General features: G+C 36.3%; 1 protein-coding gene across 2 annotated transcripts in view; it reads left to right on the top strand.

The window, feature by feature from the left end:
• The window catches only part of USP47 (ubiquitin specific peptidase 47), a 122,201-nt gene that overhangs the window by 21,084 nt on the left and 76,651 nt on the right, over nucleotides 1-24,466 (top strand). Inside the window, exon 2 of one of the 2 annotated variants that reach the window (XM_027115374.1) lies at nucleotides 20,622-20,681. The exons of the other annotated variant lie outside the window; for it this stretch is intronic. Coding sequence (XP_026971175.1) covers nucleotides 20,622-20,681 — 60 coding nt within the window. The remainder of the gene's footprint in view (nucleotides 1-20,621; nucleotides 20,682-24,466) is intronic. 2 annotated transcript variants of the gene reach the window in all.

Below are 24,466 nucleotides of genomic sequence, written 5' to 3'. Positions count from 1 at the left end.
GAAAGTTAACTTTTTTACAGTATTGAATCTTCCAATTTATGAACATGACACATCTTTCATTACCTTATCATTTATTCAGATCTTTGTTAATTTCTTACAAAGCGATGTTATAGTTTTTTTCATAAAAGGCTTGCAGATTTTTGGTTAGATCTATTCCTAAGTATTCTATAAGATGCTATTGTAAATAGTTTTTTTACTGCATTTTAAATCTGTTGTTGGTTTATTGGTTTTTTAATGCATAGAAACTTTGATAAGCTATTATTAATGGTAATAATTTATATGAAAAGTATTTTGGGTTTTCTAGGTAGACAGTCATGACATCTCTGTATAATGACTGTACTTCCTAATCCATTTAGGTTGTTTTTCTTTTTCTTCCTTGTCGAACTGTCCCTTTGATACAGTGTTGACCGGAAATAGTGACTAGTGTGCAACCTTGTTTTGTTCTTAAAGTGAGAGCTTTCATCATTTTGTCATTAAATATGTTTGCTGTAAATTTTTGTAGATGCACTTTATCAAGTTAAGGAAATACTCTTCCTATTTTGTTATGCATTATCATGAAAAGATGTTTATTTTCAGATGAATTTTCTGTATTGTATCTGTTGTCATGATTTTCTCTCTTAACCTGTTAATGTGTGGCATTATGTAAATTGATATTTCCAATGTTAAATGAACCTTGTTGTGATGTATTATGCTTTAATACATTGCTAGATTCAGTTTCCTAATACTTGGTTTCACATATTTTGCAGTTTTCATGAGTGGTATTGTTTTATAATTTTCCTTTCTTAATATTAGTCTTTTTAGAGTTTAATATCACATGTTAGCCTCATAGTATGATTTAGAGAGTGTTCTTCATTTTCTATAGCTGTGAAGAAGTTCTGTAAAAATCAAATTACCTTTAGAGTATTTGGAAAATCTTAGTAAAATCATCCAGGCATGGAAGTTTTTCTTGTTCTTATTGGAAGATTTTTAACTACTGACTCAATCTGTTTAATGACTTGAGCACTATTGTGGTTTTCGTTTGTTTTCCTTTGAGTTTGTTTGATGACTATTATTTTTCTGGGAGTTTATCCATTCCATTATGTTTTCAGATAAGTTGGCATAAATTTGCTTGTGGCATTCTTTTATCTTTTGTTCTTGTTGTTGTTGTATCTAATAGTTACATCCCCTTATTATAATATTTTTGTGCCTTCTCATTTTGGGGGATTGATCTTACCAGTGGTTTGTCATTAATTAGGTTTTGTTGTTGTTCAATAAAATCAGCTTTTGGCTTTGATAGTTTTCGTTATAGTATTTTTATTTTCTATCTCATTAATTTCTGCTTTTATCTTTTTATTTCTCCTGTTCTGGTGCTTTAGTTACATGACATAGATTTTGTTGTTGTTTTTGTTTTCTGCTTCCTGGAGACCAGCCACAGCCCCAAATGCCAGATAGTAGCAGAGAACTATTTTTTCAGCTCTAGATTTTTGTAGTTCTTCCTGGCTTTTCACTCTATCTTACCTCTGCCTAGTACCACAAAGGCTCACCTATTTTGCCAGGAAAGCTCCCTGCTTCTCCCCTGCCCCCCTTATTCTGTGCAAGTTTGATATGTTTCCATTATCATTTGGTTCTAAATATTTTCTATTTTCCATTATTCTTCTTTGACCCATCAACTAGTATATGTTAATTTTGTAATTATGTGATTTTCCTAGTTGCCTTTTTGTTACTGATATTTAATTCAGTTGCATTATAGTGAAAGAAAGTGTTCTATATGATACCAGTCTTTTGAAGTTTATTGAGACTTGCTTTATAAAAAAGCCGAGTATCAGGTCAGTTTTTATAAATATTCTGTGTGTGCTTTGAAAATATATATATTTGCAGCTGTTAAGTATAGTCTTTGCATGTATCTGTTATATGAGCCTTGTTAATTTTGGTGTATGTTTTTCTGTAATGTTGTTAATTTTTTGTTTTTGGTTTTTTTGGTCTATTAAACCTATCAAAAACGTGTATTAAAATCTCACACTAATATGTTGGATTGATTTATTTTTCATTATACTATCAGTTTTTGCATCGTATATCTCAAAGCTGTTTTATTTAATATATTCAGGCATTTAGAACTGTTACATCCAGGATAATCCCCCATCTCCAGATCCTTAACTTGATCATATCTGCAGTCTTTGCCATAGAAGGTAAAATCTATAAGCTCTTGGGATTAGGACATATTATCTTTAGGGACATGATTTAACCTATTCCATTATTGTTGTTTCTTTTTCTTTTCTTTCTTGGCTTCTTTAGGTTCAAATGATTTCTTTCATTCCACTTTTTTTTCTGTTGGTTTGGACATTATATACCGCTTATATTCTTTTAGTGTAAGTGTTTTTAAAATTAACTAATTTAATATGCACAGTTACCAAAGTCTAAAATTAATCATCTTTAATTTCCTCTTGAATAGTGTAAGGATGTTAGAATGCTTTAATTCCAGTAACACCCTCACTTGTATGGTATAATTGTTATATACTTTAATTCTCTCTTTTTTTTTTAAACATAGAAGACATTGTTTAGTTTACCCACCTATTTGTCACTTCTTTTGCTCCTCACTTTTTAAAATTGTGATAGTATACACATAACATAAAATTTACCATTTTAACCATTTTTATGTGTGCAGTTCACTGGCTTTAAGTGCATTCACATTGTTGTGCAAACATCACTACCAGCCATCTGCAGAACTTTTTTTTTTTTTTTTTTGCGGTACGCGGGCCTCTCCCTGCTGTGGCCTCTCCCATTGCGGAGCACAGGCTCCGGACACGCAGGCCCAGCGGCCATGGCCCACGGGCCCAGCCGCTCCGCGGCATGTGGGACCCTCCCGGACCGGGTCACAAACCCGTGTCCCCTGCATCGGCAGGCGGACTCTCAACCACTGCGCCACCAGGGAAGCCCTGCAGAACTTTTTGTATCTTCCCAAATTGAATCTTTGTATCCATTAAGCAATATCTCTCCCTATCCTTCCTCTTCCTCGTCCCTGGCAACCACAATGCTACTTTCTGTCTATGAACTTGACTTCTCTCCTTCTTATATAAGTAGAATCATACAATATTTGTCCTTTGTGTCTGGTTTCTTTCTCTTACCATAGTGTCTTCAAGATCCATCCATGTTATAGCATATACCAGAATTTCATTCCTTTTTAAGGCTGAATGATACTCCATTGTATGTTTATGCCCACATTTTGTTTATAATGTCATTCGTCAATAGACATTTGGGTTGTTTCTATTTTTTGGCTATTGTGAATAGTGTTGCTATCCTGCTAAAACGTATACTGTTTTCCAGTGGAAGCACCATTTCACATTCCCATCAGCAGTGCACAAGGGCTTCAGTTTCTCCACACCCTCCAACGCATTAGTGGGAGTTTTGTTTGCTTGTTACCGGTTTTTGGTTTTGTTTGGTAATAGCCATTCTAATGGGTGTGAAGTGGTTATCTTGTATTTTTTATTTGTATTTTCCTAATGATTGGTGATATGCTTGTTGGCTCTTTGTATATCTTCTTTGGAGAAATGTCTATTCAAGTTCTTTGCCTATTTTTTAACCAGGGTTTTGGGGTATTTGTTGTTGTTTTGGGGTTGTTAGAATTCTTTATATATTCTGGATATTAATACCTTAACAGATACATGATTTGCAGGTATTACCTCCCATTCCATGGGTTGCCTTTCTGCTCTCTTGTCCTTTGGTGCACAAGCATTTGAATTTTAATGAAATCCAATTTATGTATTCTGTTGTTGTTATTGTCTCTGCTTTTGGTATCATATCTAAGAACCATTGTGAAATCCAATGTCATGAAGCTTTTCTCCTATGTTTTCTTCTAATAGTTTATAATTTTAGCTTTTGCTTTTAGGTCTTTGATCCATTTAGAGTTAATTTTTGCAGCTATTTATTTATTCTTGTATCCCACTCCTTTGTCAAAGACAAAATAACTACTTTGGGACCAGAATTTAAACACTGAGTAAAAATGTTACTACCAAAGAGGGAACTAGATCTAGTACAGAGACATGGGAGTGAGGAAGTAACACAAGACTCAAGAGAGGGAATATGGTTTTTCAAAGCTGAAATCCATGAACAGTCTTTTTCTCCATGCCTATGATTAGCTGACAATATATTGGATTGGCCAGAAAAGTTCATTTGGGAAACACCCGAACAAACTTTTTGGCCAATCCCATATAAGCACTTTGTTTAGACATTGCATGTGCATTGAGCTTGGTGGTGGTTTTTCTAGAAAGTTGTCCTACTGGTGACATGATTATGGCACCATAATAGTTGTTTAGTAGAAATCAGGTATGTCTCACTGTTGTCAGGCTAGATCAGAATTCATCTCTTACTCTCTAGGATTACTTTTCCTTCTGCCCATGATACATTTTTTTGAAAGGTTACTGTGAAATATAATTTTCCGTAATATAAACAGGAAGACAGAAGAGGAAACATCCTCTCTTTCATCATGAACTTTCAATGAAGTTCTAAGAGCATATGATGCCTCAAGCTTTTGTAGTCTTTTGTGATGATGAGGATACAAGTCTCTCATAGGTCTAAGAATTGACCTGCCTCAAACGAGTGGTTCTCACTTGGAGTCTCTTATGTGGTTATAGACAGATGTTGACTGGGATTTTAGACCTTAGAAAAGATTCTTAGACAAAAAAAACACTGAGTGCCGAAGCATAAAAACTGGTAAAGAAGAAAAATACCTTTTTAAGGGTTTCTTTAATGAGGATCTACTGGTCATAAAAATCTTTGGTTTTGTATTCCTAAAAGACATTTTTGCTGTATATAGCATTCTGGGCTACCAGTTACTATTATTTAGAAGATTAAGGGTATGCTTCAGTCTTCTGGCTTCCATTTTTGCTGTTGAGAAATCAACTGAAAATCTAATTGTTCTAGTTTATTTAAAGGTAATCTCTCATTTCTCCCTGCCTGCATGTAAACTCTGTATTTACTTTGCTTGAAATTTGTTGGGTTTCTTGAATCTGATTTGGTATCCTCCATTGGTTGTTGAAGTTCATCATGTATTTAAATTTTCTCAACTTCCATTCTCTCTCCCTTCACCTGGATGTATCCTTTTTACTGTATCCTTCATGCCTCTTTTACTCTAATGTTTTACGTTGTTCTGTCACTAAAAGTTTAGAAAATTTTAGTTCTATCATATGAGATTCATTAATTCTTCAATATTTTAAATACATTTAAACTTAGTGATTTTTACTTTTATTATTATATCCTTTTCTAGGAATTCTGTTTGTTACTTTTAAAAGCCTGCTGATTGCCAACGTCTACTCATGAATTCAAAGTTCTTTTTTATTTCTTGAAGCATTTTTCTTTTATAATGTTGCCAATAGTTTCAATGTTGAAACTTTTATTGTATGTCATCTGCTATGTTTTATTCTTTGCTGACTCTCACTCATGGTGCCTTTTTTCTTATGTATTTAGTGATTAAAAAAACAATTTTGAGCTGTTCATATGTCTTGTAATTGTGAAAATAATTTTTATGGAAATTATATGAGCTTTGGAATACAGATGACTTCTTTCAGAAGAAAATTGTGATTGTTTCTGCCATGTATCTGGGAGTACTACTGTTGTGGAACCATTTTCAAAGTAATTCTTAACTTGTGGGTTTTTTTTAAATACCACACAGATAGTGTGAATTGGGGCTGCAAATCAACATGAGGGCCAGTCTGTGACTACATGTCCTCAGGAGTACCACCCCCACTTCACTCCAAGGTTTAAAACAGGCAATCATCTTTTAGTCTCTAGGAGAAGAGAGGTGGAAGAGTAGCAGGATAGGCAGATGTATTATTTTTAAATTAAACTTTTAATTTTGAGTTAGTTATAGTTTCATCTGTAGTTCTGAGAAATAAAAAAGAGGTATCATGTACTCTGTATCCAGTTCCCCCTAATGGCAACATCATGTAAACTATAGTACAATATAACAATAAAGGTATTGGCATTGATACAGTCAAGATACAGAACATTTTCATCTCCACAAGGATCTCTCATGTTGCCCTTTTATAACTACACTCACTTCCCTCCCACTCCCAGCCCCTCTTTGATTCCTGGCAATCTCTTAGCTGTTTTCCATTTCTATATTTGGTCATTTCAAAAATGTTGTATAAATGGAATCTTACTGTATGCAACCTTTTGGACTTGGCCTTTTATACTTAATATATAATTCTCTGGAGGCTTCTCTGGGTGTCCCATGTATCAACAGTTTGTTCCTTTGCTTATTAATGTCCTTGGTATGGATGTACCACAGTTTCTTTCCATTCAGCTGTTGAAGGACATCTAGATTATTTACGGTTTTTGGATATTATGAGTAAAGCTGCTATAAAATTCATGTATAGGTTTTTGTGTGAACATAATTCTTCATTTCTCTGTGATAACTGTTGAATAGTACAGTTGCTGGGTTGTATGGTAGTTGCATATTTAGTTTTTTCAGAAATTACCAAATGGTTTTCTAGAGTAGCTGTACCATTTTACTTCCCAGCAGGAAATTATGAGAGATCCAATTTTTCTGCATCCTTGTCAGCATTTGGTGTTGCCACTATTTTTAATTTTAGCCATTCTGATAGGTGTGTGGTCATATCTCATTGTGGTTTAATTTGTATTTATCTAATGGCTAATGATGTTGACCATCTTTTTGTGTGCTTACTTGTCATCTGTTTTCTTCATTGAAATGTATCTCATGATTTTTGCCTGTGTTGCTTTTTTATTGTTAGGTGTTCAGAGTTCTTTACAGTATAGTCTAGATACTAGTCCTTTGTCAATTATGTCGTTTGAAATATTTTCTCCCAGTCAGGAGCTTGTCTTTTCATTCTTTTTTTGTGTGTGTGTGGGATTTTTAGTTCCCTGACCAGGGATTGAACCTCGGCCCTTGGCAGTGAGAGTGCTGAGTCCTAACCACTGGACCGCCAGGGAATTCCCTGTCTTTTCTTTCTTAACAGGGTCTTTGCAAAATAGATATTTCAGTTTTGATTACATCCAGTTTATCAATTTTTCTGTTTGTAAATCATGCTTTTGGTGTCAGGTCTGAGAACTCTGCCTATCCTTAGCTCTAGACGATTTTTTCCTATGTTTTTTTTCTAAAAGTTTTATAGGTTTACATTTTACATTCATTTAAGTTCATGATCTATATTTAGTTACTTTTTGTATAAGGTGAGAGACTTAGGTCCAGGATTATTATTATATTTTTTTGCCCATGGATGTCCAATTATTCCAGTACCATTTGTTGAAAAGACACTCTTTCCTCCATTGAGTTGCTTTTACACCTAGTCAGAAATCAGTTGGGCATATCTCTGTGGCTCTCTATTGTATTCCATTGATCTCTATGTCTATTCCTCTACCAATACCACACAGTCTTGATTACTCTAGCTGTATGATAAGTCTTGAAATTGAGTAGACAGAGTCCTCTCACTTTATCTTTTTAGTTATTCTAGTTCCTTTGCCTTTCCATATAAGTTTCAGAATATTCTTGTCTATATCTTCAAAAAAACTTGCTGGGATTTTGATAGGACTTGCTTTAAAAACTGTATTTTTGTTTGGGAAGAATTGACATCTTTACTATGTTGAGTCTTACAGTGTAAGAATACATTATGTTGCTTTATTTATTTAGATCTTCTGTTGTCCTATTATGAGCAGAGAATATACTCTATTTGATTGTAGTTCTTCTAAATGTGTTAAAATTTGTTTTATGACCTGGGATATGGCCTGTCTTGGAATATGTTCCAAGTGCATCTGGACAGAATGTATATTCTGTCCCTTTACAAATGTTAATTAGGTTCTGTTGGTTGATGGTATTGTTGGTTTTTTTCTGTGTCCTTGCTTATTTTCTGTTTAGTTGTTGTAGCAATTGTTGAGAGAGTTGTTGGAGTCTTCTAATTATTGTAGAGTTATTTTATTATTTTAGTTTTACTGGTTCTGGCTTCACAAATTTTGCAGCTCTGTTTGGTTCATACAAATTTAGGATTGCTATGCCTTCTTAGTGGATGGGCCCTTTTATCATTATATGTTTCTATCTCTGATAATTTTCTTTGTTCTGAAGTCTACTTTAACTGATATTAATTTTTAAAATTAACTCTTGCTTTCTTTGATTGATGTTTGCATGGTACATTTTTTCCCTTTTTTACTTTCATACTAAATATTTTACATGAAATATATATCTTATATGTAAATTTATTTTAAAGTGTTTTATGTATATCATGTATTTGACATAGTATGTATTATCTATGGGTGTACATCTTTGTGTGTGTAGGTGTGTGTGTCTGAGTTTCTTCGAGACAGCATATAGTTTTGTTTTTTTTTTTTTTTTTGTGGTATGCGGGCCTCTCACTGTTGTGGCCTTTCCCGCTGTGGAGCACAGGCTCCGGACGCGCAGGCTCAGCGGCCATGGCTCACGGGCCCAGCCGCTCCGTGGCATGTGGGATCTTCCCGGACTGGGGCATGAACCCGTGTCCCCTGCATCGGCAGGCAGACTCTCAACCACTGCGCCACCAGGGAAGCCCGACAGCATATAGTTTTAATTTACCCTCCTAACTCTCTTTTAATTGGTGTGATTAGGTCATTTATATTTAATGTAATCATTAACATGTTAGCATAAACCTCCCATTTTATTTTGTTTTCTGTTTTTCATTTTGCTGTTATCTTTCACTTGCCTTCCTTTGTGTTATTTGAATATTTTTTAAAATTTCGTTTTGATTTTTCCATACTGATTTTGATCATATCCTCTTGTAATAGCTTTTTTAGTGGTTCTTCTGTGTATATGCAAGTTTATCACAGTCTACTGGTGTCATTATTTTATCAGTTTAATTGAAATGTAGAAACATTACCTCCCTTTATGTCTTGTTACCCTCCCCTGTCTACAATATAATTGAATTAAATACTTCCTCTACATACATTTATAACCACATCAAGCAGTCTCTTAACTTGTGCTTCAACTGTCAAACATATAATAAAAACTGAAGAGGAGAAGGAAAATGTATTCTATTTAGCCATATTTTGCTAACTGTGTTCTTTTTTCTTTCCTGATGTTCTAAGGTTCCCCTTTAATCATTTCCTTTTTTGTTTAGAGAACTTCCTTTAGCCATTCCTTTAGGGTATTTCTACTGGAGACAAATTCTTTTAGCTTTCTTTTATCTGAGCATGTCTTGAATTCTGCTTGGTTACAGAAGCAATTTCTGGGTCATTCTTAAAGGACATTTTTCTGGTTATAGGCTCTTGGGTTAACAGTTATTTTCTGTGAGCACCTGAAAAATATTGTGCAACTTCCTTCTGGCCTCCTTGGTTTCTGATAAGAAAGTTGTCCCACTTTTCTGTTCTCTGTGTGTGTGTGTGTGTATGGTTTTTTCCTCTCTTTGTCTCATTTGTGATAGTTTCTATTGCTGTGTCTTCAAGTGGTTTATATAATCTTTTGTTCAGTGGTACCTAATCTGTTAACCCCATCCATTCTATGTTTCGTCTCAGACATTGTACTTTTCATCTTTAGAAATTTGAGTTGGATCCTTTTTTAAATTTCCTTTTTCTATAATTGAGTTTATTAATCTTTTCTTTCATAGCATTTAATGTTCAAGTCATGCTTTTTTATAATTGAATTTTTATTTTGGGTATAGCTGATTTACAATGTTATGTTAGTTTCAGGTGTAGAGCAGAGTGGTTCAGTTATACATATACATATATCCATTCTTTTTCAGATTTTTTCCCCATATAGGTTGTTATAGAACATTGAGTAGAGTTCCCTGCGCTATACAGTAGGTCCTTGTTGGTTACCTATTTTATATATGGTAGTGTGTATATGTTAAGCCCAGACTCCTAATTTATCTCTCCCCACCCCCTTTCCCCTTTGGTAAACATAAATTTATCTTCCAAGTCTGTGAGTCTTTTTTTTTTTTTTTTTGCGGTATGCGGGCCTCTCACTGTTGTGGCCTCTCCCGTTGCGGAGCACAGGCTCCGGACGCGCAGGCTCAGCGGCCATGGCTCATGGGCCCAGCCGCTCCGTGGCATGTGGGATCCTCCTGGACCGGGGCACGAACCCGTGTCGCCTGCATCGGCAGGCAGACTCTCAACCACTGCGCCACCAGGGAAGCCCTGTGAGTCTATTTTGTAAATAAGTTCATTTGTATCATTTTTGTAGATTCCAGCTATAAGTGATGTCTTTCTCTGTCTGACTTACTTCACTTAGTATGATAATCTCTAGATCCATCTATGTTGCTGCAAATGGCATTACTTCATTCTTTTTTATGGCTGACTAATATTCCATCGTGTGTATCTACCACATCTTCTTTATCCATTCATTGATGGACCTTTACGTTGCTTCCGTGTCTTGACTGTTGTAAACAGTGCTGCAATGAACATTGGGGAGCATGTATTTTTTGGAATTATGGTTTTCTCAAGATAGATGCCCAGGAGTGGGATTGCTGCATTATATGGTAGTTCTGTTTTCAATTTCTTAAGGAACCTCCATACTGTTCTCCATAGTGGTTGTACCAATTTACATTCCCACCAACAGTGTAGGAGGATTTCCTTTTCTCCACATTCTCTCCAGCATTTATTGTTTGTAGAATTTTTGATGATGACCATTCTGACCAGTGTGAGGTGATACCTCATTGTAGTTTTGATTTGCATTTCTCTAATAATTAGCAATGTTGAACATCTTTTCATGTGCTTTTTGGCCATCTATATGTCGTCTTTAGAGAAATGTCTATTTAGATCTTATGGCCATTTTTTGATTGGATTGTTTGTTTTTTTGATATTGAGCTGCATGAGCTGTTTGTATGTTTTGGAGATTAATCCCTTGTCAGTCACACCATTTGCAAATATTTTCTCCCATTCTGTGGGTTGTCTTTTCATTTTGTTTATGGTTTCCTTTGATGTGCAAAAGCTTTTCAGTTTAATTAGGTCCCATTTGTTTTTGTTTTTATTTCCATTCCTCTAGGAGGTGAATTGAAAAAGATCTTGCTGCAATTTATGTCAAAGAGTGTTTTGCCTGTGTTTTCCTCTAAGAGTTTTATAGAATCTGGTCTTACATTTAGGCCTTTAATTCATTTTGAGTTTATTTTTGTGTATGGTGTTGGACAATGTTCTAACTTCATTCTTTTACATGTAGCTATCCAGTTTTCCCAGTACTACTTATTGAAGAGACTGTGTTTTCTCCATTGTATATTCTTGCCTCCTTTGTCATAGTTTAGTGGACCATAGGTGCGTGGGTTTATCTCTGGGCTTTCTATCCTGTTCCATTAATCTACATTTCTTTTTTTGTGCCAGTGCCATACTGTTTTGATTACTGTAGCTTTGTAGTATAGTCTGAAGTCAGGGAGCCTGACTCCTCCGGCTCCATTTTTCTTTCTCAGGATTACTTTGGCTATTCAGGGTCTTTTGTGTTTCCATACAAATTAAAATTTTTTTTTCTCTAGTTCTGTGAAAAATGCCATTGGTAATTTGATAGGAATTGCTTTGAGTCTGTAGATTGCCTTGGATAGTGTAGTCATTTTGATTGATTCTTCCATTCAGGAACATGATATATCTCTCCATCTGTTTGTGTCATCTTTAATTTTTTTTCTTCAGCATCTTATAGTTTTCAGAGTACAGGTCTTTTGTCTCCTTAGGTAGGTTTATTCCTAGGTATTTTATTCTTTACAATGGCAAATGAGAATGTTTCCTTAGTTTCTCTTTCTGATCTTTCATTGTTAGTGTATAGAAATGCAAGAGAGATCTATGTATTAATTTTTTATCCTGCAACTTTCTGAATTGATTGATGAGCTCTAGTAGTTTTCTGTTAGCATCTTTAGGATTTTCTATGTATAGTATCATGTCATTTGGAAACAGTGACCGTTTAACTTCTTTTTTTCCAATTTGGATTCCTTTATTTATTTTTATTCTTTGATTGCCATGCCATTGCCAGGACTTCCAAAACTATGTTGAATAAAAGTGACGAGAGTGGACATCCTTGTCTTATTCCTGACCTTAGAGGAAATGCTTTCAGCTTTTCACCATTGAGTATGTTAGCTGTGGGTTTGTCATATATGGCCTTTATTATGTTGAGGTAGGTTCCCTCCATGCCCACTTTCTGGAGAGTGTTTATCATAAATGGGTGTTGAATTTTGTCAAAGCTTTTTCTGCATCTATTGAAATGATCATATGGTTTTTATTCTTCAATTTGTTAATGTGGTGTATCATACTGTTTGCTTTAGAAGAGTAGGTGTTAAGTCTTCCCTAAATGTTCAGAATTCCCCTGTGAAGCCATCTGGTCCTGGACTCTTGTTTGTTTGAAGTTCTTTAATCACAATTTCAATTTCAGTAGTTGTGATCGGTCTGTTCATATTTTCTATTTCTTCCTAGTTCAGGTTTGGAAGGTTGTACCTTTCTAAGAATTTGTCCATTTCTTCCAGGTTATCCATTTTATTGGCATATATTTGCTTGTAGTAGTCTCTTATGATCCTTTGTATTTCTGTGGTGTCAGTTGCAACTTCTTTTTCATTTCTAATTTTATTGATTTGAGCCCTCTCCATTTTTTTCTTGGTGAGTCTGGCTAACAGTTTATCCATTTTGTTTATCTTTTCGAAGAATCAGCTTTTAGTTTCATTGATGTTTTCTATTGTTTTCTTCATCTCTATTTCATTTATTTCTGATCTGATCTTTATGATTTCTTTCCTTCTACTAACTTTGGATTTTGTTCTTCTTTTTCTAGTTGCTTTAGGTGTAAGTTTAGGCTGTTTATTTAAGATTTTTTTTGTTTCCTGAGGTAAAATTGTATTGCTATACACTTCCCTCTTAAAACTACTTTTGCTGTGTCCCAAAGCTTTTGGATTGTTGTGATTTCATTTTCATTTGTGTCTAGGTATTTTTTGGTTTCTTCTTTGATTTCTTCACTGATCCATTAGTTGTTTAGTAATATATTGCTTAGCCTCCACGTGTTTGTGTGTTTTTACAGGTTTTTTTCTTATAGTTGATTTCTAATCTCTTGGTGTTGTAGTCCAAAAAGGTGCTTGATATGATTTCATTTTTCTTAAATTTACCAACGTTTGCTTTGTGGCCCACCATGTGATCTATCCTGGAGAATATTCCATGTGCACTTGAGACGAATGTGTATTCTGCTGATTTTGGATGCAGTGTTCTATAAATATCAATTAAGTCCATCTGGTCTAATGTGTCATTTAAGGCCTGTGTTTCCATATTGATTTTCTGTCTGGATGATCTGTCCATTGATGTAAGTAGCAGTGTTAAAGTCCCCCATTATTATTGTGTTACTGTCAATTTCTCCTTTTTTGGTTGTTAACATTTGCTTTGTATATTGAGGCACTCCTATGTTGAGAGCATAGATATTTATGATTGTTATATCTTCTTGGGTTGATCCCTGATCATTATGTAGTGTCCTTCTATTTCTCTTGTAACTGTCTTTATTTTATTTTATTCCATTTTTTAAAATTTTTTAAATTATTTTTTTTGTACACATTTAGTTTTATTGTAACAGTTTTTAAAAAATTTTTATTTTTGGCTGTGTTGGGTCTTTGTTTCTGTGCATGGGCTTTCTCTAGTTGTGGTGAGAGGGGGCTACTCTGCATCACGGTGCGTAGGCTTCTCATTGCGGTGGCTTCTCTTGTTGCAGAGCATGGGCTCTAGGCGCACAGGCTTCAGTAGTTGCAGCATGTGGGCTCAGTAGCTGTGGCGCATGGGCTCCAGGGCAATGAGCTTCAGTTGTTGTGGTTTGCGGGCTTAGTAGTTGTGGCTCGTGGGCTCTAGAGCACAGGCTCAGTAGTTTTGGTGCATATGCTTAGTTGCTTCTCAACATGTGGGGTCTTTCCAGACCAGGAATTGAACCCATGTCCCCTAGATTGGCAGGCAGATTCTTAACCACTGTGCCACCAGGAAAGTCCCGTAACAGTCTTTATTTTAGAGTCTGTTTTGTCTGATATGAATATTGCTACTTCAGCTTTCTTTTGATTTCCGTTTGCATAGAATAACCTTTTCCATTCCTTCACTTTCATTCTATATGTGTCCCTAGAACTGAAGTGAGTCTCTTGTAGACAGCATGTACATGGGTCTTGTTTTTGTATCCATTCACCTATCAGTGTCTTTTGGTTGGAGCATTTAATCCATTTACATTTAAGGTAGTTATCAATATGTATGTTCTTCTTGCAATTAAAAAAAATTATTTAGGATTTGTTTTTGTAGCTCTTTTTTTTTCATTCCTCTTTTGTTCACTTGTGATTTGATGACTATCTTTAGAGTTGTGTTTGGATTACTTTTTCTTTAAGTTTGTGTATCTAGTGTAGATTTTTGGTTTGCGGTTACCATCAGGTTTTGATATAGCAGTCTCTATATGTATATATACAAGATTGTTTTAAGTTGCTGGTCTCTTGATTTCAAATGCATTTCCAATATCCTGCATTTGTATTCTCATGATTGCTGATTTTTATATAATATTTTTGTGTGGACTGTTTCCTACTTTGACTGTATGTTTGCCTTTACTAGTGAGTTTTCCCATTTGTAATTATCGTTTTTCTAGTTGTGACCTTTTCTTTTATGCCTAGAGAAGTTCCTTTAACATTTGTTGTAAAGCTGGTGTGGTGGTGCTGAATTCTCTTAGCTTTTGCTTGCCTGATTTTTCCATCAAATTTGAACGAGAGCTTTGCTGGGTAGAGTATTCTTGGTTGTGGGTTTTTCCCTTTCATCATTTTAAATATATCATGCCACTCCCTTCTGGCCTGCAGAGTTTTTGCTGAAAAATCATCTGATAACTGTATGGGGATTCCCTTGTATGTTATTTGTTGCTTTTCCCTTGTTGCTTTTAATGTTTTTTTCTCTTTGTCTTCGATTTTTGTCAACTTGATTAATATGTGTCTTGGCATGTTCTTCCTTGGGTTTATTCTATATGGGATTGTCCGCACTTCTTGGAGTTGAGTGAGTGGTTCCTTTCCCATGGTAGGGAGGTTTTTGACTATTGTCTCTTCAAATATTTTTTCAGGCCCTTTCTCTCTCTTTTCCTTCTGGGACCTCTATAATGTGAATGTTGATGCATTTAATGTCATCCCAGATGTCTCTTAGACTGTCCTCATTTCTTTTCATTCTTTTTTTTTCTTTATTCTTATTTCTTTATTCACACCACAGCTGTGATTTCCACCAATCTCTCCTCCAGGTCACTTATTCATCCTTCTGTCTCATTTATTCTGCTATTGATTCCTTCTTATTTATTTTTCATTTCAGTTATTGTACGGTTCATCTCTGTTTGTTCTTTAAATTTTCTAGCTCTTCGTTAAAAATTTATTGTATCTTCTCGGTCTGTGCCTCCATTCTTTTCCCGAGATGTTGAATCATCTTTACTGTCATTACTCTAAATTCTTTTTCAGGCTGATTGCCTACCTCCACTTCACTTAGTTGTTCTTCTGGGGTTTTATCTTGTTCCTTTACCTGTAACATATTTCTCTGCCGTCTTATTTTGTCTAACTTTCTGTGTTTGTGATCTCTGTTTTTCAGGCTGCAGGTTTGTAGTTGCACTTGCTTCTGGTGTTTGCCCCTTGGTGGGTGAGGTTGGTCCAGGGGCTTGTGCAACTTCCTGTGGGATGGACTGTAGCTGCCCCCTGGTGAGTGGAGCTGGTTCTTGTCCCTCTGGTGGGCAGGACCATGTCAGGGGGTATGTTTAGAGGCAGCTGTGCACTCAGGACAGATGTTAGGCAGCCTGTCTGCTGATGGTGGGGCTCTGTTCCCACCTTCTTGGTTGTTTGGCCTGAGGCGTCACAGCACTGGAGACTGCAGGCTGTTTGGAGGGGCCAGGTCTTGGTGCCAAAATGACCACCTCCAGAAGAGCTCACGCAGATGTGTATTCTCTGGAGTCTCTGCCAGCAGTGTCCTTGCCCCCACAGTGAGCCACAGCTGAACGCCGCCTCCCCAGGAGACCCTCTAAGGCCCGCAACTAGGTCTGGCCCAGGCTCCTATGGAGTCACTGCTTTGCCCTGAGTCCCAGTGCATGTGAAACCTTGTGTGTGCCCTCCAAGAGTGGAGTCTCTGTCTCCTCCAGTCCTATGCAGCTCAAGCCCCCCTGACCTTCAAAGCCAAATGCTCTCAAGACTCCTCCTCCTGATGCCAGACCCCCAGGCTGGGGAGCGTGACGCTGGGCTCAGAACTCTCACTCCTGTAGGAGAACCTCTGCGATATAATTATTTTTCAGTTTGTGGGTCGCCCACCTGGTGGGTATGGGATTTGATTATATCGCAAAAGCCCTCCTCATACTGCCTCGTTATGGCTTCTTGTCTTTGGATGTAGAATATCTTTTTTGGTAGGTTCCATTCTTTTTTGTCAATGGTTGTTCAGCAGTTAGTTGTGATTTTGGTGTTTTTGTGAGAGGAGATGAGCTCAAGTCCTTCAACTCTGCCACCTTGTCTCCACTTGAGTTGAATCTTTAATATATCTTTCATTTATTTCCTTTGCATTCTTTCCTGTACCTTCTTAAAATGTAGAATATAGTTATAAACTTTTTATATTCTTGTCTATTAATTATATCATCTGTATTATATCTGGGTAGGTTTTCATTGATTGATTTTTCTCCTCATTATGGGTCATCATTTCCTACTTTGATGCATGCCTGTTTATTTTGGATTGGATGCCAAACACTGAATTTTATGTTGATGGGTGCTGGGTATTTTTAATTTCCATAGATATTCTTGAGGTTTGTTCTCTGACAGAGTTTTAATTTACTTGTAAACATTTTGATCCTTTTGAGGCTTGCTTTTAAAAAGTGTTGTAAGTTTGATCCAGAATAGCCTTTAGATTAGGCCTAATTTGGTCCCACTACTGAGACAATACTCTTCTGTGTACTCTTATCTGAGCCCCGTGTATTATGAAATTTTTTTCACTTTGGCTGGTGGGAACTGAAGTGAGCTCCAGGGATTCTTTCCTGTGGTTCTTTCCCCTGCCTCAGGTAGTTTCTTCACATGCATATGCTGGTGAGTACTTAGGGAGGACCACTACATATCTCTGGAGCATGCTATTTGCACATCTTTCTTCTCTTCAGTATTCTTCTCTGTAAATTCTAGCTGAATTGACCCACTTGAACTTCTAACCTTATCTTTTCAGCTCAGGAAGATTGCTGAACTTTAACTGGGTTCTCTCTCCCTGCACTGCAGCCTGGAAGGTAGCTTACCTTTTTTGTTTGTTTACACAGGGATCACTGTCCTGTGTTACCTGTTATTTAATAATATTTTTAAACTATTGTTTCATATATTTCATCTCTTCTTTTTAGTTGTTTAAGGTGGAGAGGGTAAATCCAGTCTGCTATTTTATCTTAGCTCATAATGGAAGTTTTTTGGAGTTAACAATAAACAAGTAAAATATAAACAAATATATCAGGTGGCTATAAGTATACTATGGAGAAACCTGAAGGAAGGGAGATGAAGAGGATTGCAATTTTAAATAGAATGGTGAGAAGAGGACCAGTTTGAGAAACTAGCTATTTTGGTTATTTTTTGCTTTATAATAGCCTATACCCACACTTAATGACTTTTGCTCATGGACGTGCAATTTGGGCCAGGCTGAAGAGAGACAGCTTGCTCTGCTCTGCTAGGCGTCAGTTGGGGCATCTGAAAGGCTGGGGTCTGGAATCATCTGAATACTTCCTCACATGTATGGTTGTTGATGCTGGTTGCCAGATGGGATCTCAGTTGGGTTGTGGCTAGAACATATACACATGACCTTTCCATGTGGCTGCGTGGCTCCGATACAGCATAATGGCCAGGTTCCAAGGGTGAGCATCTGAAAGAAAGCCAGGAAGAAGCTGTGTTGCCTTTCCTGTTTTCTAGCCCAGCCTTGAAAGTAATGTTATGTGTCACAGGAAGTCACTAAGGCTGGCCCATATTAAAAGGGACTGGACTTAGACTCCTAATCTTGCTGGGAGGCATGTCAAAGAATTTGTGGCCACATTTTAAAGCCATCACAATGATACTTGAGAAAGGATATCTGAAGGAAGAGCATCCCAGGTACAGTGTACAGAAATGCAAAGACTCTGAGGCTGGTGGATACCTGATGGTTTAGATTTGTTTATTTTGAATTTCCCCTGTACAGTGTCATCTCCTTGAGGGCAAGGGCTTTTGTTCACTGCTATTTTCTCAGCACCTAAAACAGTGTTTGACAGATAGTTGTAGTTTAATTCTTATTTGTGGAAGAGATAGCGTATTGGCAGCAGGTATCAAAAAAATCCTAAAAATGAGTACATAACCTTTGATCTAGAATTCTTTCTTTAGGAAATAAACTTTAGGGAAAAAAATTGTACAAATACGCAAAGCTGTAGTGAAAATTTGAAGGTGTCTAAATGCCCATTAATAGATTAGTTAAATAAATTATGTTTTGCCTGTATAATGGAACACTGCAGTTTTTAAACTAAATGTTTTGACTCAGAAAGATGAGTGAGTGTTGAGGGAAAAGGAGCAGAATTCAAACGATGGTGTTCGGAATGATCTTTTTTGGTTAATAATCTTTATATAATATATGCATAAAATGGAGAGGGATCTAATAGGATGTATATCAAATTTTTAATAATTGCTATAGGAGTTATTTTAGACTTGCTTGTCAAAAAATATGTATTACTATTATAATAGAAATACATTTCTATTGTAAAAGCAAATGAGGTAAAATTTTTTAATTGATATAGAATAGTATCTAAGCTACTATGAGTGATAAAAAGCACCTTTTAAAACAATACGTTGGGTTCTTTTTATTAATTAAAGAAGGTGGAGGAAAACGAAATTTGTACAGAAGAAGTTTGGGATGTAAAATCAAGATTTTTCAAGAGATTATCTCTTGATTATAGGTTATCCTTATTTCCTTTTATATATTTCTGTATTTTCTTGATTTGCTAAAATAAGCTTTTAAAATAAGGAAGAGATATTAAAAGAAAATAGCTGTAGGGGGTAATGTTAAGCAGCTTTACTTTAATAGTATTTATAATGTGAAAAATCTAAATTCATAAGGTAGCAAAATCGGGGATCTTTTGGTTTCCTTGCAGAGTTCCTTTAATGGTCTCAAAATAGTGACTTAGAAAGAGAAAGACAAATACTATATGATTTACTTATATGTGGAATCTGAAAAACTGAACTCTTATCAACACAGAACAGATGGGTGGTTGCCAGAGATGGGGGATGGGAGTTGTGTAAATAGGTGAAGGTGGTCAAAAGATACAAACTTCCAGTTATAAGATAAATAAGTTCTGAATGTAATATACAGTGTGATGACTATAGTTAACAATACTGTATTGTATATCTGAAAATTGCTAAGGGAATAGAACTTAAAAGTTATTATTACAAGGACAAAAAAGTTGTAACTATGTGAGATGATGGATGTTAACTAAACTTATTGTAGTAATTAATCATTTTGCAGTATATACATATATCAAATCATTATGTTGTAGCCCTTAAAACTGCTACAGAATTATATGTTAATTATATCTCAATAAAACTAGCAAAATATGACTTAGAACATTTGACTTATACACAGTTCTGAAGCTCCTACTCTTTGTTAAAATGTGGTTGTTTTCCATGTTAATATTATTTTTTATCACCATAATGTAGGTTTTCAGTAACCTTACAAGAGTAATTGAGGGGCTTCCCTGGTGGCGCAGTGGTTAAGAATCTGCCTGACGGGCTTCCCTGGTGGCGCAGTGGTTGAGAACCTGCCTGCCAATATAGGGTACACGGGTTCGAGCCCTGGTCTGGGAAGATCCCACATGCCGCAGAGCAACTAGGCCCGTGAGCCACAACTACTGAGCCTGAGTGTCTGGAGCCTGTGCTCCGCAACAAGAGAGCCCATGACAGTGAGAGGCCCGCGCACCGCAATGAAGAGTGGCCCCCGCTCGCTGCAACTAGAGAAAGCCCACGCTCAGAAACGAAGACCCAACACAGCCATGAATGAATGAATGAATGAATGAACGAATGAATGAATCTGCCTGCCAGTGCAGGGGATACGGGTTCAAGCCCTGGTCCGGGAAGATCCCACATGCCATGGAGCAGCTAAGCCCGTAAGCCAAAACTACTGAGCCCGTGTGCCACAACAACCGAAGCCCACGTGCCTAGAGCCTGTGCTCCCCAACAAGAGAAGCCACTGCAATGAGAAGCCCGCGCACCACAACGAAAAGTAGCCCCCACTTGCCACAACTAGAGAAAGCCCGTGTGCAGCAACGAAGACCCAACACAGTCAAAAATAAATAAATAAATAAATTTATTATTTTTTTTTTGCGGTACGCGGGCCTCTCACTGTTTTGGCCTCTTCCGTTGCGGAGCACAGGCTCTGGACGCGCAGGCTCAGCGGCCGTGGCTCACGGGCCTAGCCGCTCCGCAGCATGTGGTATCTTCCCAGACCAGGGCATGAACCCGTGTCCCCTGCATCAGCAGGCGGATTCTCAACCACTGTGCCACCAGGGAAGCCCCCAATACATTTATTTAAAAAAAAAGAGTAATTGAGGCCTAAGATTAAAACTACAAATGTAATTTATGAATGAAATCTTAGATGATACAGTAATACTTTAATTCATACATATTTTGTTGCAAAAATGTTTTTAGGTTAATTGTTCTCATTTCACTGTCTTACCTCTTTATTTTAAAGAAATAATTTGTAATTCATTTTGTTCTTACACACCATAGGATGTGTTTTGGAGATGCAGACAAAATATCTTTGATGAAATGAAGAAGAAATTTTTACAGGTAGACTGCTGATGTAATTGCATTAGTGTGATAATCAGCAGAGCAAGTAACAGCATGTTAGTATTTTTATTTAATAACAAGGCATGTCTTAAGTTTTATGCTTGTTTGGCTATTTTATTTCTACCTGATTTTATTTATTTTTCATTTTGTTTATTTATTTATTTTACCTGATTTTAATAATAAGAAAGTCACCTTAAATGAATGTATGTCTGATAGTACCTTGTCTTTAACAAGTGAATGAGGTGGAAAACTGATATAAAAACTATAGAACGTTTAGTTTTGACTTTTGGGTATAATAGTTGTCTATTTTTCACGGATGTATTTATTTTCTGAAATATTAATAGTGCTGGGATTAAGTTAATAATTTACAGAGTCAAAACCCAGACATCTTATTTGAAGAATTAAATAGAACTGTTACCTTCCTGACAGCCTGTATGCACTACAAACCTAAACAGTCCTGTGATGTAGCATCCCATTCTAACCTTTACTTAATATCTCACTTTCCTCAGGTCCCTTTAGCTCTAAGTTCAAGGTTCTTTATTTAATCTCTTCTGTCCTCTTCAAGTGATCTCTGGCAAGAGGCCACGTAGAAAAATATCATGTAATATTTTAGGGTTTGCTGGGGGAGTTGGAGTGGAGTGGAGGGAGGATCTTAAAAATAAAATAATCTTTTTCTCATGTAAGTTAAGACTCCCAGCACTACTTGTTACTTGTTTAAGTAAAAATGCACAGTCTGAATGAGGCTGATAAATTTAATAAACTTCAGTGAGCAAAAATATTTATACCATCAATTTTTTTTTTTAGTTTGTGGCAGTATATTAGCCGTGAGCTGTGGATACCCAGAAGGGTAATGCTCTAGCGCTTATAAGCTCATAGCAGTTTCTTTATCAAGTAGTAGATAAAATGGACTCTGTGTGTGTGTGTGTGTGCGCGCATTTTTAAGTTTGCAACCATAGTATTATCATTTGTAATAACGCTGAAAGGAAGAAAGTCTTGAGAGAAAATGGGTTGACTATAAAATTTAGAGGTAAAGAGGTCCCTTTGTAATGTTTTTAAATTATTCATATTAATTTTTTTCTTAGAAAAATCTTAATCTTGTTAACTTTGAATTGTGTTTGATATTGTTTTCTGCATGCTAATGCCATTCTAAATATATGCATTAATTATACACCTTGTTTTGTGTTTTTTTAATAAGAAACACGAAGTATTTTATTATGAAACAAAAATTATGATGTTAACTTCAGAGAACTCAGATTTGAACTTAGAACTGTTTGGAATGCCAAGAATAGGAGACAAGATGACTTGAGAGGCCCTGAGACTCCTTAGACAGAACCATCTGTGTTGACCACTTCTAGATGTTCCTATAGATGTTTCTTCCTTTGGAAGAAATCTGTTTTCAGTGTTTTTATCCCAGTATGTTTTACCTTTTGTAAATAAGACTATCATTTTTGTTTGTTTTGTTTTTTCAAGGATTCTTTTTTTAGACTTTGCTTGGAAATCTGGCTTTGTTTCTGCATAGAGCACAAAGACAGAATACTCTCTTAGCATATAGTGTTAATGTAACTGCTGTTGACTTTACCCTTTTTCTCACAAGTGTAATATTGCTATGAGTTGCCCACCAAATAAGTAGTTTTAATTTTATACTTTGTACCTTTTTTGTAATTGGCCAGATTTTCTGTGTAGGGAACTTTGTGCCCTTCTAATAGCTCACCTAATATAGATGAAATGTTTTCCCAAGTGGGACATGCTTTAGGTTTTTTTAAAACTTTGCATTTGTTTTTTCTTACCTGTTTTCTCCTATTCATTAGAGAACTTTTACTGACTCAGAAATTGTGCTCGCTTCCCTAAATTATGATGTGTCTTCAGATGCTTTACCTTAATGTTGGGTGTAGTGCTTAAATGGAACCCCCGCCACCAACCACCATCACTAATACCACCACCACCACATTCTTCCCAACTAGCACTTGCATGTGCTTAAATTTATTTAGGTGTGTTTCTGTTATCTATTACTGTGGAACAGCCTACGCCAAAACTTAGTGGCTTAAAACAACTAGTTTATTTGCTCACAATTCTGTGGGATGGGATTTGGACAAAGGCTTAGCCAGTCAGTTTTTCTGCTTCACATGGCATCATCTCGGATCATTACTTGGCTGCACTGACTGGTGACTGGCTTTGGATGGAAGGTCCAAGAAGGCTTTTCTTATCAGGCACCCCAGTGCTCCACTAAGTGGCCACTTTCTCTCTGGGTGGATTGTTAGGGTTTTAACACAGCATGGTGGTCCCAGGATAAATGGATTTCTTTTGCCTGGCTGGCATATAAGAGGAACATTCCAAGAGGTGCAAAGGCAGAAGTTTCCTGCTTTAAATCACACAGTATCACTTCTGTCACATTCTGTTGGTCCTAGTTGGCCACAAGGCCAGCCCAGATTCATGGGAAGAGAAAAAAGAAGAAGAGTGGCAAAGAATTTTTAGCCATCTGTAATTTACCTCAAGATGGTGATTTTTTTGCTTTGGGCATAAGTAGGACCAATCAGGGGTAGAACTCCAAAGAAATTAAGAAGAAAGAGGACACCCCTATTTTCCCAGTTCTAAGAAATACTTTTTTACATTTAAGTATTGTGGAAATCTGTATGCTTAGTATAATATTGTAGAATTTCTTTTTCTCTTGAAAAGCTATAATAAAAAGATTGGTACAACTTTATTGATGAAATCTTAAAATTGGAAAAAAACAGTTTTTTCTAATTAGTTCCCAAATTGGGAGGCAGGGGGAGGGAAGAGATTTTGCCTCAGTGTAGTTAGTGTGGGCAATCACGATAACAAAAATTCAGATGTAATCTATGGATGATGGCTATGTAATAGATTAAATTAGGACTGAAAAATGGGCCCAGGAGGTTGAGGATAAAGTAATAAGATTTACACGTGGCTAGCTTAGAACTTTAAAGGTCAGAGTTTTTCGTTTGTTTAAATTATCCTAGAATTGAATTCAAGAGTAATATGTGATTGGCCCAGAAATTCTTATAGGAATCTTAAGAAAAAACAGAGGACTGCACAAAGTTTTATGTAGGCATTCATCACAAAATTATTTCTAAAGTGTAATAAAGTCTAGCTCAAGAGTCAGTAAAATTAAATTGATGGAACAAATTATTATTAATCCATGTAATAAAATATTATTCAGTTGTTAAAATGATGAGTTAGAAAAAGTTTGACAAGGAAAGGTTACATGATATATTTATAAGTAAAGAAAGGGGTTTCAGGGCTTCCCTGGTGGCGCAGTGGTTGAGAGTCCGCCTGCTGATGCAGGGGACGTGGGTTCGTGCCCCGGTCTGGGAGGATCCCACATGCCGCGGAGCGGCTGGGCCTGTGAGCCATGGCCACTGAGCCAGTGCTTCCGGAGCCTGTGCTCCACAACAGGAGAGACCACAATAGTGAGAGGCCTGTGTGCCGCAAAAAAAAAAAAAAAAGTTTCAAAACAGCATGTATATCTAACTGAATGTTTGTGTTTAAAAAGTGTGCATGTATATGTCTGTTTGTGCTTGTGTAGGAAAAATATTTGGAAGAATATAGACCAAAATGTAATAGTTATCTCTGTGTTATGAATTACAAATGATTTCCACTTTTTCCTTTATACTCTTCCTATTTTGTTTTTTTTGGCTGCGCTGCGTGGCATGTGAGATCTTAGTTCCCTGACCAGGGATTGAACCCACACCCCTGCATTGGAAGTGCAGAGTCTTAACCACTGGACTGCCAGGGAAGTCCCTATACTCTTCCTATTTCAAAAAAAGGAA

The sequence above is a fragment of the Aethalodelphis obliquidens genome, unplaced genomic scaffold, assembly GCF_003676395.1.
Source record: "Aethalodelphis obliquidens isolate GAN/ISIS:26980383/991018 unplaced genomic scaffold, ASM367639v1 scaffold14, whole genome shotgun sequence".
Lineage (NCBI taxonomy): Eukaryota > Metazoa > Chordata > Mammalia > Artiodactyla > Delphinidae > Aethalodelphis > Aethalodelphis obliquidens.
The sequence above is the reverse complement of the archived record's forward strand: the minus strand, read 5'-3'. Positions and strand labels throughout refer to the sequence as shown.